Genomic DNA, 14,655 nt, shown 5'->3' with positions numbered 1-14,655 from the left:
TTTCTACAAATCCAGAATATGACTGGATTTGCGCACGCTGGTTAACATCTGAGGTTAATTAGATAAATCCTTTGGAATATTGATCTCATATGTATTGAAGCTGGTATTAAACAGGTGCTGGAGAAGCAGAAATAAAGCGAAGAATTAAGTGATATTTAGATTTCCTGACAGAATCTGAAAAGGGGCAAGGGCATCATCGATTATGGAAAGAAACCTAGATAGTAAACAAAATAACATGCTAAGTGCCAGAGAAGAGTGATTTATCCTAAGACATCCTAAGTACTTCCAAGATGGAGGAAAAGTCAATAGCAAAGGAGTACATATGAATCAAGTGGGACCTGGGCGTCCTTGGTGACATAGTAATAAGAGCAGCCAAAGGAAGAAATAAAGGCTTAAAGAAGAGAGTTCCAAGTACTGAATCATGGGGATCGTTAAAAGACAGGTGATAGGGTTTAAGAAAACATTAAGGATGATTTGAGATGAGAAAATCAGCTGAGAGTTGAATTGGAAACACCCAAGACTGAGTGATCACTTCATGGTCAACCATGCTGAATGCACCTAAGATAAATAAAAGGCTAACAAATCCAGTTGTACGGAAATGAGTTTCAAAGCAGAGTAGGGCAGATTCAGTTGGGCCCGATATTTATATATCATCATAAGATAAGACCTGTGTACTCCTGGACGCTCATGTACTACATACGTCTTTTGATTTCTGTTAAGATGGTCTATTAAGATTGCTATAAGCATACTATTAGGTTGAAGAATGTATTTCCTTTCTTTCTGCCTTTTGCAGGATAGTAACAGTTTTTCGACTGAACACTTTAACTCAGTGTCTTGTGCAACCTGCAGAATGGAAAGGAGGCGTTCGGCATCAAGACGACATTCTTTGTGCTGCATTGTTACCTCCACAAATTCTTGCCACAGGTAAGACAAGACCAAGGCACTAATTTATTCTATTGTATGCTTAATAGCACTACTTACATCATTAGTGGACTGTGCTTACATAAGTAATACCACACTGGGAAAAGACCAAGGGTCCATCGAGCCCAGCATCCTGTCCACGACAGCGGCCAATCCAGGCCAAGGGCACCTGGCGAGCTTCCCAAACGTTGAAACATTCTATACATGTTATTCCTGGAATTGTGGATTTTTCCCAAGTCCATTTAGTAGCGGTTTATGGACTTGTCCATTAGGAAACCGTGTAACCCCTTTTTAAACTCTGCCAAGCTAACGGCCTTCACCATGTTCTCCGGCAATGAATTCCAGAGTTTAATTATGCGTTGGGTGAAGAAAAATATTCTCTGATTTGTTTTAAATTTACTACACTGTAGTTTCATCGCATGCCCCCTGTTCCACTCCACTCAATATTTTATATACCTCTATCATGTCTCCCCACAGCCGTCTCTTCTCCAAGCTGAAAAGCCCTAGCCTCCTTAGTCTTTCTTCATAGGGAAGTCGTCCCATCCCCGCTATCATTTTAGTCGCCCTTCGCTGCACTTTTTAAATGGCTAGTGGTCTACAGCTTAATGAAATTCGCTTTTCATAGCAGTCATTTTTGAGGAGGTTTCCCCCCTTCATTGTACAATTTCACTGCCTAAAGGAAAGTGCCATTTGCATGCTAAAATTGTAGACTACCAGCATCTATGCGCCTGAATTTACACTTACATGAGAGAAAAGCCTCAAACTTAAGTGACAGCTAAATGCAAACTCAGCTTCACCCGCTGTCTTCAGTAATATCATCTGCAAAAAACTCCACCTAACTTTCAACGTGTGAACAAAACTCACCCATTTGCAGACGTTGCCCCAAGAAACCATGCCCCCCCCCCCCCATAAACTCGATTTGTGAAAGTTACTTTGACCAGTTGCAAAATGTGTGGTTTGCAATGCACTCCCAGAATATTTGATGCCTGCTATGAACTGTGATGATGGCTTTTATTACATACATAGTAACAGAATGACAGTCTACCCACTTGATTTCTATCGTGAGCTATCTTAAGTAAAGAGGTGTGTTAGCCGTGTTAGTCCACTCTTAAAGGTAATCAATAGAGATCAAACAAAATTAAAACATGGAAAAGAAAATAACATAGTAACATAGTAGATGATGGCAGAAAAAGACCTGCACGGTCCATCCAGTCTGCCCAACAAGATAACTCATATGTGCTACTTTTTGTGTATACCCTACTTTGATTTGTACCTGTGCTCTTCAGGGCACAGACCGTATAAGTCTGCCCAGCACTATCCCCGTCTCCCAACCACCAGCCCCGCCTCCCAACCACCGGCTCTGGCACAGACCGTATAAGTCTGCCCAGCACTATCCGCACCTCCCAACCACCAGCCCCGCCTCCCAACCACCGGCTCTGGCACAGACCGTATAAGTCTGCCCAGCACTATCCCTGCCTCCCAACCACCAGTCCCACCTCCCAACCACCGGCTCTGGCACAGACTGTATAAATCTACCCAGCACTATCCCTGCCTCCCAACCACCAGCCCCGCCTCCCGATCTTGACTAAACTCCTGAGGATCCATTCCTTCTGCACAGGATTCCTTTATGTTTATCCCACGCATTTTTGAATTCTGTTACCGTTTTCATTTCCACCACCTCCCGCGGGAGGGCAGTCCAAGCATCCACTACTCTCTCCGTGAAAAAATACTTCCTGACATTTTTCTTGAGTCTGCCCCCCTTCAATCTCATTAGCTTTCGAAGGTTGCCCTTCTTCATCAGATCAGATCTGATGAAGAAGGGCAACCTTCGAAAGCTAATCAAGAAATGTATTAAGTTATGACAAATAAAAAAGGTATCATCTTATTTTCTTTTCCATGTTTTAATTTTGTTTGATTTCTATTGATTACCGTGAGCTAAAAACGCTACTGCGGCTCAGTAAAAGACCCCCTAAGATAGCTAGGGTTTTACCTGCTGCTCTGGGTAGGTTTATTTTATTTTTTATTTATTGCATTTGTATCCCACATTTTCCCACCTGTTTGCAGGTTCAATGTGGCTTACATGGTTCCAGAAATATGGGAGCATATTCTGGAGTAAATGGATACAGAGAAAATAATGAAGTTGAGTAAGGTATTTGAGGTATAACCCCGTACCAATTGCACAGGGTTAGAATAGGGAGGCAGGAGATTACAGCCCTCTGTCTTTCTTGAAATGTGAAAGTCATTTTTTAAAATTTGCTTTGATTCCATCCTTTTTCTATACAGGGATTCTCTGTGTTTATTCTTTTCCTTTTTGAATTCCATCACTGTTATTGTCCCTACCACCCACCGGGAGGATATTCCAGGCATCCATCACTCTTTCTGTGAAAAAGTATTTCCTGATATGAAGCTTAAATATTTCGTAAATATGAGAATTTGAACCCCAAAAGTAAATGGTATAAACCAGGGGCGTAGCCAGACACCCAATTTTGGGTGGGCCTGGACCCAAGATGGGTGGGCAGAAGAACCGCGCCTCATCCCACAGATGATGTGGTCTCTCCTCTCACCTGCATGCCATATGGTCTCTCAAATATTCTCCCTCTCCTGCATAACTTTTAAATAGCAGATTTTCACCGGCAACGGGCAGCAACTAATACACACCGCTGATGTTGGCTCCATACCCTTCCCTCTGACGCAACTTCCTGTTTCTGCCTAGGCAAGAATACATCAGAGCGAAGGCTATGGGGCCGGTGCGAGCAGTATGCATCAGTCACTGCTCAGTTCAGGCGAAGATCTGCTATTTACAAGGTATGCAGGAGGGGCAGTTGTTGGGAGTTTTCGGCTGGTGGGGCTTGGGGATCCCTGCCAGTCACATTATAGCTATGCTTGTACTGGGTGGGCCTGAGCCCAAAGTGGGTGGGCCTGGGCCCACCTAAGCCCACCCTTGGCTATGCCACTGGTATAAACCAAAGTTCTCTTCTATGGGCAAAGCTAGAAAGTTTTAGTTTTCAAATAGTGATGGACATGCAGAATGTAGGTTCCTCTAAAAGCATGAATATGCCAGGGAACTGAAACCAATATTTTCAATCCACTATTCTTTTTGAGATCATGCAAGTGAGAAAAAAAAACCTTTCAACTCCTCAGTACTCATAAATATTGTAATTTTAAATTCTCTAATAGGAGGTTATGATGGTGAAATAGTTATTTGGAATAACAGCACTGAAAATGCTTCCCGTACACTTCACCACGATGCCAGGAGAGCTCTGAAATCCAGATCAGGTGAGAGGCTGCTGCACTGTAGTAAAGGTGCTTCTCTTTTTGAAATTCTTCTGTTCTGCATGCAATATTGTAAAAAGTGGTCCTGAATGATGGGCAAGTGCCTTAAAGCTAAGTCTAGAGGTGGCCGGTTCAAATCCCACTGCTGCTACTTGTGATCCAAAATCCAAATAAATAAATAAATAAATAAATAAAGAGGGTGTCGGAGGCATAGCAAAGGCATGGACGTCCTTCTCACAGAAACATCCACATTTTGGACGTCCTCAACTGCCGTCGCTTCCCCTTCTTAGAAAGGAAGTCGTGTGCAAATGAGCTAATAGCAAGCAGCTCATTTGCATGCAGTTTTCTTCATGCATGCCCGTTCCCTTCCGGATCGGTAAGGGAAGGGCTTTTTTCCATTCAATTAGTGGGACCAATTCACTACAAATGTTGGCTCCTCCCAAGACCAAATGGCTTGGGTTTGGTCGTTTCTGAGATCGGCGTCCTTGCTTTCCATTATCGCCGAAAACCGGGGACGACCATCTCTAAGGTCGACCTAAATTTCATGATTTGGGCGTCCCTGACCTTATTATCGAAACGAAAGATGGATGTCCATCTTGTTTCGATAATACGGGTTGCCCCGCCCCTTTATGGGGCTGCCCTTAGAGATGGGCACCCCCGTTCGATTATCCCCTTCTATGTCACTAATGGCAAAATTAGTGTACGGCTTGCAACCTCCCCCCCCCCCCCCAACAAAACAATAGGAATTTTTAAAACAGAGCTGCATTGAATCTGAGCTTAGCACGTGGAAAATCCCTCGTTAAGGTGTGCTAAGCCCAGGTTCTAATGCCCTTTAGTATAAGGGCCTCTTAATCATTGGCATAGCCAGATTTAGGGTGGGCCCAAGGCCAAAGTGGGTGGGCCAAAAATTTCATCTCCACTCCTCCCCCTACCTGTGCCCCCCCCCCCCAAGGTAAACAAATTACCTGTGCTGGCAGGGATCCTCAAGCCCCGCCAGCTTAAGACTTCCTCCCTGCCGAAGAACCTTACCTCTTGGGTGGCCAGTGGCAGTGTCCGTGAGCCACAGCTGTCAGCCACTGGCTCTATCCTGCGAGTGCTCAATTTTTGCATATGTGCAAATCCTGCTTGTCCTTAATTCTTCTCCCCAGGCTCCGCTTCGCTGTATCGCTGCATCGCTCTCTGCATTCTTCTACTCGCCTGTCACGCAGTGCTGCCATTCATACAGGCAGCTGCGCTTCCCTTTGCCGCGTCCATCCGGTCCTCTCTGATGCACTTCCTGGTAGGACCGGATGGACGTGGTAGGGGGGAGCGCAGCTGCCTGTGTGAATGGCAGCGCTGCGTGACAGGCGAGAAGAATGCAGGGAGCGATGCGGAGCCTGGGGAGAAGAATTAAGGACAGGCAGGCAGGCTACGCTGAACGCTGCCTCCTGGACGGCTGTACCCAGCGGAGCCGCGTGAGAAAAGGCAGCGACAGCGTCAGCGAGCAAGGATGTGGATGGACGGGCCTGGAGGGAAAGTGGCTGGGCCTGGGCCCGTCCAGGCTCACCCGTGGCTACGCCCCTGCTCTTAATGCATTAGCCATTTTAATTAGGGTTACCATACGTCCGGATTTACCCGGACATGTCCTGTTTTTGAGGACATGTCCAGGCGTCCGGACGAGTTTTGGCCAGCCTGCCCATTTGTCCGGATTTCTGGACAAATGGGCGGGCTGATGCTGACATGCGGGCGGGCGCTGGACCTCCCCTCCCCTTACTCACGATCTTCCCTGGTGGTCTAGTGACTTCGGGGCAGGAAAGAGCCCTCTCTTTCCTGCCCTGCGCGCTGCTCTGCATCCTAATGGCAGGCTGACGCTGACATGCGAGGGGCGGCGGACCTCCCCTCCCCTTACTCACGATCTTCCCTGGTGGTCTAGTGACCGGGGCAGGAAAGAGCCCCCTCTTTCCTGCCCTGCACACTGCTCTGCATCCTGCACGCTGCCTGTGACAATCTCGGTGAGATTCAAAATGGCCGCCAAGAATTGAAGTCTTGCGAGGCCGCTTCAATTCTCGGTGGCCATTTTGAATCTCGCCGAGACCGTCACAGGCAGCATGCCAGCATACAGGATGCAGAGCAGTACACAGGGCAGGAAAGAGGGGGCTCTTTCCTGCCCCAAAGAAGTCACTAGACCACCAGGGAAAATAGCGAGTAAGGGGAGAGGTGGTGACGGGGCTGGGGGGAGGGGTGGTGAGGTGAGGGGTGAGCAGGGGGAGGAAAAATGTGACAGGGGGGCGGCGCGAGGTGTGGCAAGGGGCAGGGAGAGGGTGTGAAAGGGGTGGGGCGAGGGCGTGAAATGGGGCGGTGCATGGGCGGGGCAAGTGTCCTCTTTTTTTAAGGACAAAAAATGGTAACCCTAATTTTAATCCACATTGTCAAAGCTTTAACATGTGTTACCTTGCCAAAATATGTCAAAACTAAAGTTAAACCACTAACAAGGTTTAATAACTAGGCCTGCCATAGTTAAAGCTGGATCTTCAGGTTTCACGTCTTTGTTCACTTCTGATTGTTGTGTTACAACGCATGGTGAAACTCCTACACAGAATATAATGCAGGGTCACAGTTACAATTACAGCTCTTTAGTGGTTTTTAGCTATGATGATTAAGCCTTACTTTTCAGGCTGGGGCTCTCTGCTTTCAGAATGTAAAAGAACACACTTCTTCCATTTATGGTGTTACAATATAACTGCTCCTTGCAAAGCCAACTGAAAACCCACTGATATATTTGAATCAAGCATTGCATGTTTAAGATATTAGCAATATTTTACCCAGATATTAGATTTTTTTTTAGATAGGATATTAGCAGTCTTTAATTTTCTAAAATCAATGATGTTCTGACACACACACCCTATAAGAAGGTTTTTGATGGTTCTGCTTAAAAGTTATTTGCATTACAGATACCCATCTACAGCGTCAGCGTTCCAGAATAAGTCTTTCCTCTGCATTTTCTGGAAGATGTACAGTTTCTGCAGATGGCTTTTATGATAGTGACACTGAAAACAATAATGCCGTAACAAGACTTTTCTTCTTGGAAGCTAGAAAGAATATCTCAGTAACAGGTAAAGTCTATCTTGTATAGAGAGAGGATTAATTGTTTAGCTTTCCTGTGTAGGAAAGGTTGTTAGAACCAGAGGTGGGCCAGGACTACTCAAAAAAGATATAGTGGAATTAGAAAAGGTGCAGAGAAGGGCGATGAAAATGATAAAGGGGATGGGACGATTTCCCTATGAGGAAAGGCTAAAGCGGCTAAGGCTCTTCAGCTTGGAGAAAAGGCGGCTGAGGGGAGATATGATAGAGGTCTATAAAATAATGAGTGGAGTTGAACGGGTAGATGTGAAGCGTCTGTTCACGCTTTCCAAAAATACTAGGACTAGGGGGCATTTGATGAAGCTACAATGTAGTAAATTTAAAACGAATCGGAGAAAATGTTTCTTCACTCAACGTGTAATTAAACTCTGGAATTCGTTGCCAGAGAATGTAGTAAAGGCAGTTAGCTTAGTGGAGTTTTAAAAAGTTTTGGACGGCTTCCTAAAGGAAAAGTCCATAGACCGTTATTAAATGGACTTAGGAAAATCCACTATTTCTGGGATAAGCAGTATAAAATGTTTTGTACATTTTGGGGATCTTGCCAGGTATTTGTGACCTGGATTGGCCACTGTTGGAAACAGGATGCTGGGCTCGATGGACCTTTGGTCTTTCCCAGTTTGGCAATACTTATGTACTTATTGACCTAATTTGTCTTCAGCTACAGCATAAATTCACTTCTTCCTAGAATATATGTTGGTGCCCAAAGGTGTGACCCGTTGGCACTCAAAAATAAGAGCAGATGAACTTTGTAAGATCAAAGGTTTATCTAGTTCAGTATTCCCATCTCTAACCATGGAAAGCAGGAGGTGCTTGGCAGAACTGTATTAGAACTAACCATTTCCTAACGTTCCTTTCCAGTTTCTAATAGTCATTGTTTAAGAATTTATTGAACCCAGGATGTTAGCTTGTGGTTGATTTATCTTTCAAAGGTTTGTCTAATCTTTTTTGAGCCCAGTTCTGCTACTTGCTTACATGGTGAATGACTTTAGGCTGGCTTGGTGAATCAGGATTTCTGCCCCCTGGGTCAGCTACAGTTAACAGGATGAGGATGGGGTGGGTTAGGTGAGAGACTTGGATGGCTAGGTGGATGAGGGACAGGGAGATATGCATGGTGATAAGAAGGTGACAAAGCAGTAGAGTTTTATGGTTTATAATGGGCTAGAAAACCCAGATCTTTGTTAAGTCCTGTCTGGTGTGTGTCAAAATATTTAATCATTCTGACTTCAAAGGTCTTTCGTTCCTGTATTGTTTTAAAGTTACCTTTTAGTATTCTCACCATAAAACCATTGGTACAATGTTCTGGTTTTGTAAAGTGCAGCCCCCACAGAGGTGACATCCTGGTTGGTACTGGCATTTTTCATATTGGTACTGGCATTTTTCATATGATGTCTATGTAAATTAAATCTCTTTAACTTCTGGCTTGTGATCCGCCAAGGACCATGGGATTGAACAGAATATAAATTTTTAAATGCTCATCTTCCAATGTGGTATATATCATTCAGTGTAAAAAATGTAACAAAGGATGCTATATTGGAGAAACAGGCCAGATGCTTAAGACAAGATTCAATTTACATAGACATCACATGAACAATACAGCCAGTAGGGCCCCCACCCCGGTGGGACAGCACTTCACAGAACCAGGACACTGTACCAGTGATTTCACAGTGAGAATACTGAAAGGTAACTTTAAAACCATACAAGAACGTAAGACCTTTGAAGTCAGAATGATTGAATATTTTAACACCCAACAGAAAGGACTTAACAAGGACCTGGGGTTCCTAGCCCATTATAAACCATAAAGCTGTATGTCTCTGTTGATCACCCCACCCCTCACCTATCCACACCCATCCTGTTAGAATATCAATGATATGCTTTGATGTCCCCATGCATACCTCCTACCCACCCCCCTCCTCCCACCCTGTCAGACTGTCATAGTAATGCTTGAATGTTTTCACTTATATACACTGTCAGCTAGCACATTTGCTTATTTCCGATCTGAGGAAGAAGGGCGACCTTCGAAAGCTAATCAAGAAATGTATTATGTCCAATAAAAAGGTATCATCTTATTTTCTTTTCCATGTTTTATTTTGTTTGATTTCTATAGATTCTACATGGAATGTTGCTATTCCACTAGCAACATTCCATGTAGAAGTCAGCCCTTGTAGATCACCAATGTGGCCGCGCAGGCTTCTGCTTCTGTGAGTCTGACGTCCTGCACGTACGTGCAGGACGTCAGACTCACAGAAACAGAAGCCTGCGCAGCCTTCTACATGGAATGTTGCTAGTGGAATAGCAACATTCCATGTAGAATCTCCAAGAGTAGCAACATTCCATGTAGAATCTCCAATGGTATCTATTTTACTGTCATAGTAATGCTTGAATGTTTTCACTTATATACACTGTCATCTACCAACATTTGCTTATTTCCGATCTGAGGAAGAAGGGCGACCTTCGAAAGCTAATCAAGAAATGTATTATGTCCAATAAAAAAGGTATCATCTTATTTTCTTTTCCATGTTTTATTTTGTTTGATTTCTATTGATAAATAAATAAATAAAAGCTTATGGTGCTAGGATACCAACTGTAGCTCAAAATCAACCAGGAGAAAGAAGACAAACCGCTCATAGTGTACTTGCAAATAAGAGCCAATTGAGAGGCAACTTATGCGTGCAAGAAATACATGACTGCGTGGGATCAGTTATAGAATTATCCAGCAAATGTCTGACATTTCAGCTATTTTTCACATGAAAGAGCACTTTTTCAAAGCCACTTTGCAAGAGTACCCTTTGCTGCTGTAAAGTGTCATACAAAGTCTACTTTGCATGAACTTTTATTTAAATTTAGTAATAACGAGCTGCTGTCATTCAAAATCATAGAATGCAACCTGTTAATACCAAAAAATCATGAAAACAGGCTTGCAAGAAAAATTAAGACACCTCTTTTTATTTGTCTTCACGTCACCACAATTTAAAAGTATTCCACTTCATTTGGCAGCTGCATGTGGGCTACAATCCCTGGCAATGTACTACTACTACTACTTAACATTTCTAGAGCGCTACTAGGGTTACGCAGCGCTGTACAAAATAAACAAAGAGAGACAGTCCCTGCTCAAAGAGCTTACAATCTAATAGACAAGAGTGAGACAAATATAGGACAATCAAGCCATTGTGACATCACTGATGAGGTTGGCTCTTAGGCATTGGTGGAATGAGCCATTATGACATCAGAATCTCAGCTCTGGTTAAATCACTGCTATATGTAATACTACTACTACTACTTAACATTTCTAGAGCGCTACTAGGGTTACGCAGCGCTGTACAAAATAAACAAAGAAGGACGGTCCCTGCTCAAATGAGCTTAAAATCTAAAGAACGAAATGTCAAGTTGGGCAGTCTAGATTTCCTGGGTAGAGGTGTAGAGGTTAGGTGCCGAAGGCGACATTGAAGAGGTGGGCTTTAAGCAGAGATTTGAAGATGGGCAGGGAGGGGGCCTGACGTATGGGCTCGGGGAGTTTGTTCCATGCGTGGGGTGAGGCGAGGCAGAAAGGGTGGAGCCTGGAGTTGGCGATGGTGGAGAAGGGTACTGAAAGAAGGGATTTGTCATGAGAGCGGAGGTTACGGGTAGGAACGTAAGGGGAGATGAGGGTTGAGAGGTAAGGAGGGGCTGCAGATAGAGTACATTTGTAGGTTAGTAGCAGAAGCTTGAATCGAATGCGGTACCTGATCGGAAGCCAATGAAGTGACTTGAGGAGAGGGGTGATATGAGTGTATCGGTTCAGGCGGAAGGCGGAATGTAATGTGCTTCTTATCTCCTAACCCTGCTTGGGGGCATATGTCGTAAAGGAAGGGGTCCCCCATACCCCGCTTCCAGATACATGTGTGATCACTGGTGATATAATGAGCTTCTTTACTTTCCTTTGTCCTAACACAGGGCATGAATGGTGAAAAAAGTGGCCCCCAGACAGTAGGGAGGGAGGGAGGGGAAGCCTACTATACCATCAGGGATTGAAGGTCGCCTTGAATGAGGGTAGGGAGTCTCTGATTAGGCCTTTTAATTCATATTGTCACCACGTGAAAGGGGAGCTTCTTTAAAAAAATGTGTAAAGTTCTCATATGTGAAAAATATTGTGTACAATTTAGCTACAGGATGCAGATGAGCTAAAAGCTTAGTTTCACCTCGTAACATTTCACAAAAACAGGTATTAACCCACTTTTGAACCCACCCAAACCTACTTTATTTTCAAATACAAACTTCTTAGAGTAGTTTGAAAATTGTGTAGTTCTGCCACTACGAAGTATAGTGGGAATTCGGTAAATGGTACCCAAAGGAAGGCACCAGAAAGATTTGCATTAAACTAGTATTCTGCATAAGGACCTCCCCCTCCCCCTACTGTAGCTTGGGAAAGGGGGATGGAGTACCATTTTCTTGAATGACAAACACTGAAAAGATCAGCTGCCACAATTGTGGAATAGGAACCAGAGGTGCAAAAGTGACTGGTGATCACTTGTGTACCTTTTTCAAGCTATGGATGAGGTCAAAAGGATTCAGTGGAGCGAGAACCAGGGGATGTTTTTATGTTCATGGTAGGTAAAAAGTAGAGGCTGACCAAAGACGATTCACCACTGGAGACTTGAATCCAACAATCTTTATTGGTATAAGTAAAAGAAGGACCCGACACGGGCCGTGTTTCGACGCATGCAAGCGCCTACGTCAGGGGTCAAATAATATACTCTATGTCGGGTCCTTCTTTTACTTATGCCAATAAAAACTGTTGGATTCAAGTGTCCAGTGGTGAATCGTCTTTGGTCAGCCTCGACTTTTACCTGCTGTGATTCGTTATCGTAGAGGATTCCCCTTGTTTTGTACTTTGGTTTATGTTCATGGTGGCAGGCCTGGACCCAGTGCCTTAGCAAGGGCGGCTGACACCCGGGGCGGGTCGCTGCTGCGCACCCTCCCCCCTCCCCGGAGCGCATTCTTACTTCAATTAGGAAGCGAGGGGCGGGCATGAGGTCCGATCCGTCCCCGAGTGCATGTCGCTGGGAGCTGTGTCTGCTCCACTGGTTCCTTGCTCTCTCTGCCTCGGAACAGGAAGTAACCTGTTCCGGGGCAGAGGGAGCAGAGAACCAGCGGAGCCGACACCCCCCCAGCGGCGTGCATCTGGGGCAGACCGCCCCACCGCCCCCTCCCCAGCGGCATGTACCCCCACCGCCCCCCCTTCCTACGCCACTGCCTGGACCTGATCTGATTGTTCTTTCTTTTAAATTTTGCTTTGAATTTTATTTTAAAGCTGTACCGAATAGCATAGTTTACTATTCAGCTGACTACAAATAATGGAAAATATTATTCGGCCAAATACGAATAATGGGCATTGAGCTTTAACATAACAAATAATAAAAGAAGCAAAGTGAAATCAGAGATCAAGTGTTTATTTCAGTAGTATTTAGCACAGTAGAGCCCCAGGTTATTCGTATTTGAATGAAATCACTATTCGTCTGAATACGAATCGAATATTCTTTTTTTAAATTTATATTTTTTGTGTTCAAGATAAAAACAAATGAATGAATTTCTCCATCCCCCAGAAAAACAAAAACAAGATAAAACAATATCCCTATCAAATTCCCACCTCCCTTGATTCCACGTGTAAATGCCATGAATTTTCTCAGCCCCAAACAATCGTAAACAACATTTCTCCATCATAAGTAATAATACCTATAGCTGTCTTTCACTCTCATTGAATAGTAATACAATACCTAACCTTGTCTTACAGTTGCCATAACAGAAGTTCCTGGTGTGTGATCACAAGGGAATTTTCATATACAGTAATACCTTGGTTTTCGTCGATAATCCGTCCCAAAACAATCGGCGAAATCTGAGACTGACGAAAACCGAGGCAATGATATTTGAGCACATGTGATTTTATCTTACGTGCGTTACGTACATTTTTGAAACTGAAAAACGCCACACTGAGCAGGAGAACGCGTGGGTCGCCCTTTGTTTTCGCAAAATTAGCAGCGAGGTTACGTGGGCATGTCGACAAAATCCGAGGCAACCAACGAAATCCGAGGCAAATTTTTCGCGAAACAAATCGACGAAAACCAAAACCGACAATAACCGAAGTCAACGAAAACCGAGGTATTACTGTAATTGGAAGGTACTTGATAGGTTACAAGAAAGTGTAATCAGTTTTTGTGTATCCTATAGCTCTGAAAAAGCTGCCAGAGAATTCATTTTGCCTTATATCACAGTGTTCTTTTATTTTAGGAGGGGCAAACTTGGTATCTTCTGGAGGGTCTGGTCATGTCAGATTTTGGAATATATTCAGGAGTCAGCTGATGGCAGAGTTTGCAGCTCACAATGGGTCCATCGTTATGACTGTTGATAAATTAAATCATTACCTCATAACTGGGGATCTGGATGGATGGATTAAAGTGTGGGATATTCAGGTGAGGAATGATCTATGATCACGCAGGGGTCCTTTTACTAAGCTGCGGTATGCATCAGAGCACACTTACCGCAGCTTAAAATGGCTTACTTTGGGATGCGCTCAGGCATCCTGCAGTAATTTGAAATATAGAAATGTTTAATAGTAGTAGTAGTAGTAGTAGTCTGGAGGGTAGAGAATGGGCATTACTGCGCACTGACTGATTAGAGCAGATTACGCATGATCCCTTACTGCCTGAAAAATAGGTGTCGGTGCTAACACGGTAATTTTTTAAATGGCCGCTTGCTAGTGGCAACATTAGTGCATGGTCATTAATAGGAAAAATGGAAAATCGTCCATTTTACTGCTGTAGTGAAAATGGCCTTAGTGTATTTTGAAGGCCACTTTATACCGCAGCTTAGTAAAAGGACCCCATAAGAAGAGCAGCCAATGTGCCATGATGTGGAATTTCTGGTCAGCTAGCTGCCATTTCTTGCATACAGTTGCTTTGAATAATAATGAATTCCGTAGCAAATTCTTGCATAAAATGAGTACGCTTCATCAAGGTGTAGTTATCATATTTGCAAAAGTCAACATGTGAAGATGTTTTTGCGTACTGGCTTTTATAAAATCCGTAAAGCAACACTAGCTGCCCACTTTTTCATTGTAGCAGCTCCTATATTGTGCACTGTCCTGAACTCTTGTGTGTATGGAGGGGAATTCTATAAATGATGATGCAAAATGGGCACCGGAAAATATCGACACTAAGCGCTACTTCATAAAGGGTGCGTGTCCATCTCTGGGTGCCAGACTTATGCCTGCTGAAACAAGGTGTAAATCCCAGCACCCAAGTTGGGTGCAAAGACTCATTATTATATAACATTGCGTGCAACTTTTTGGAATGTCCATGACCCACCCAA

The 14,655-nt window shown here is 44.0% G+C and overlaps 1 protein-coding gene across 1 annotated transcript in view; it reads left to right on the top strand.

Annotated features, from left to right (window-relative positions):
* The window catches only part of WDR49 (WD repeat domain 49), a 92,783-nt gene that overhangs the window by 55,051 nt on the left and 23,077 nt on the right, over window positions 1–14,655 (top strand). Inside the window, exons 11-14 of the mRNA XM_030217140.1 lie at window positions 794–924; window positions 4,099–4,197; window positions 7,125–7,286; window positions 13,576–13,757. Of these exons, the coding sequence (XP_030073000.1) occupies window positions 794–924; window positions 4,099–4,197; window positions 7,125–7,286; window positions 13,576–13,757 (574 nt within the window). The remainder of the gene's footprint in view (window positions 1–793; window positions 925–4,098; window positions 4,198–7,124; window positions 7,287–13,575; window positions 13,758–14,655) is intronic.

The sequence above is a fragment of the Microcaecilia unicolor genome, chromosome 10, assembly GCF_901765095.1.
Source record: "Microcaecilia unicolor chromosome 10, aMicUni1.1, whole genome shotgun sequence".
In the NCBI taxonomy this organism is placed as follows: Eukaryota; Metazoa; Chordata; class Amphibia; order Gymnophiona; family Siphonopidae; genus Microcaecilia; species Microcaecilia unicolor.
This window is presented reverse-complemented; position numbering and strand designations above follow the sequence as displayed.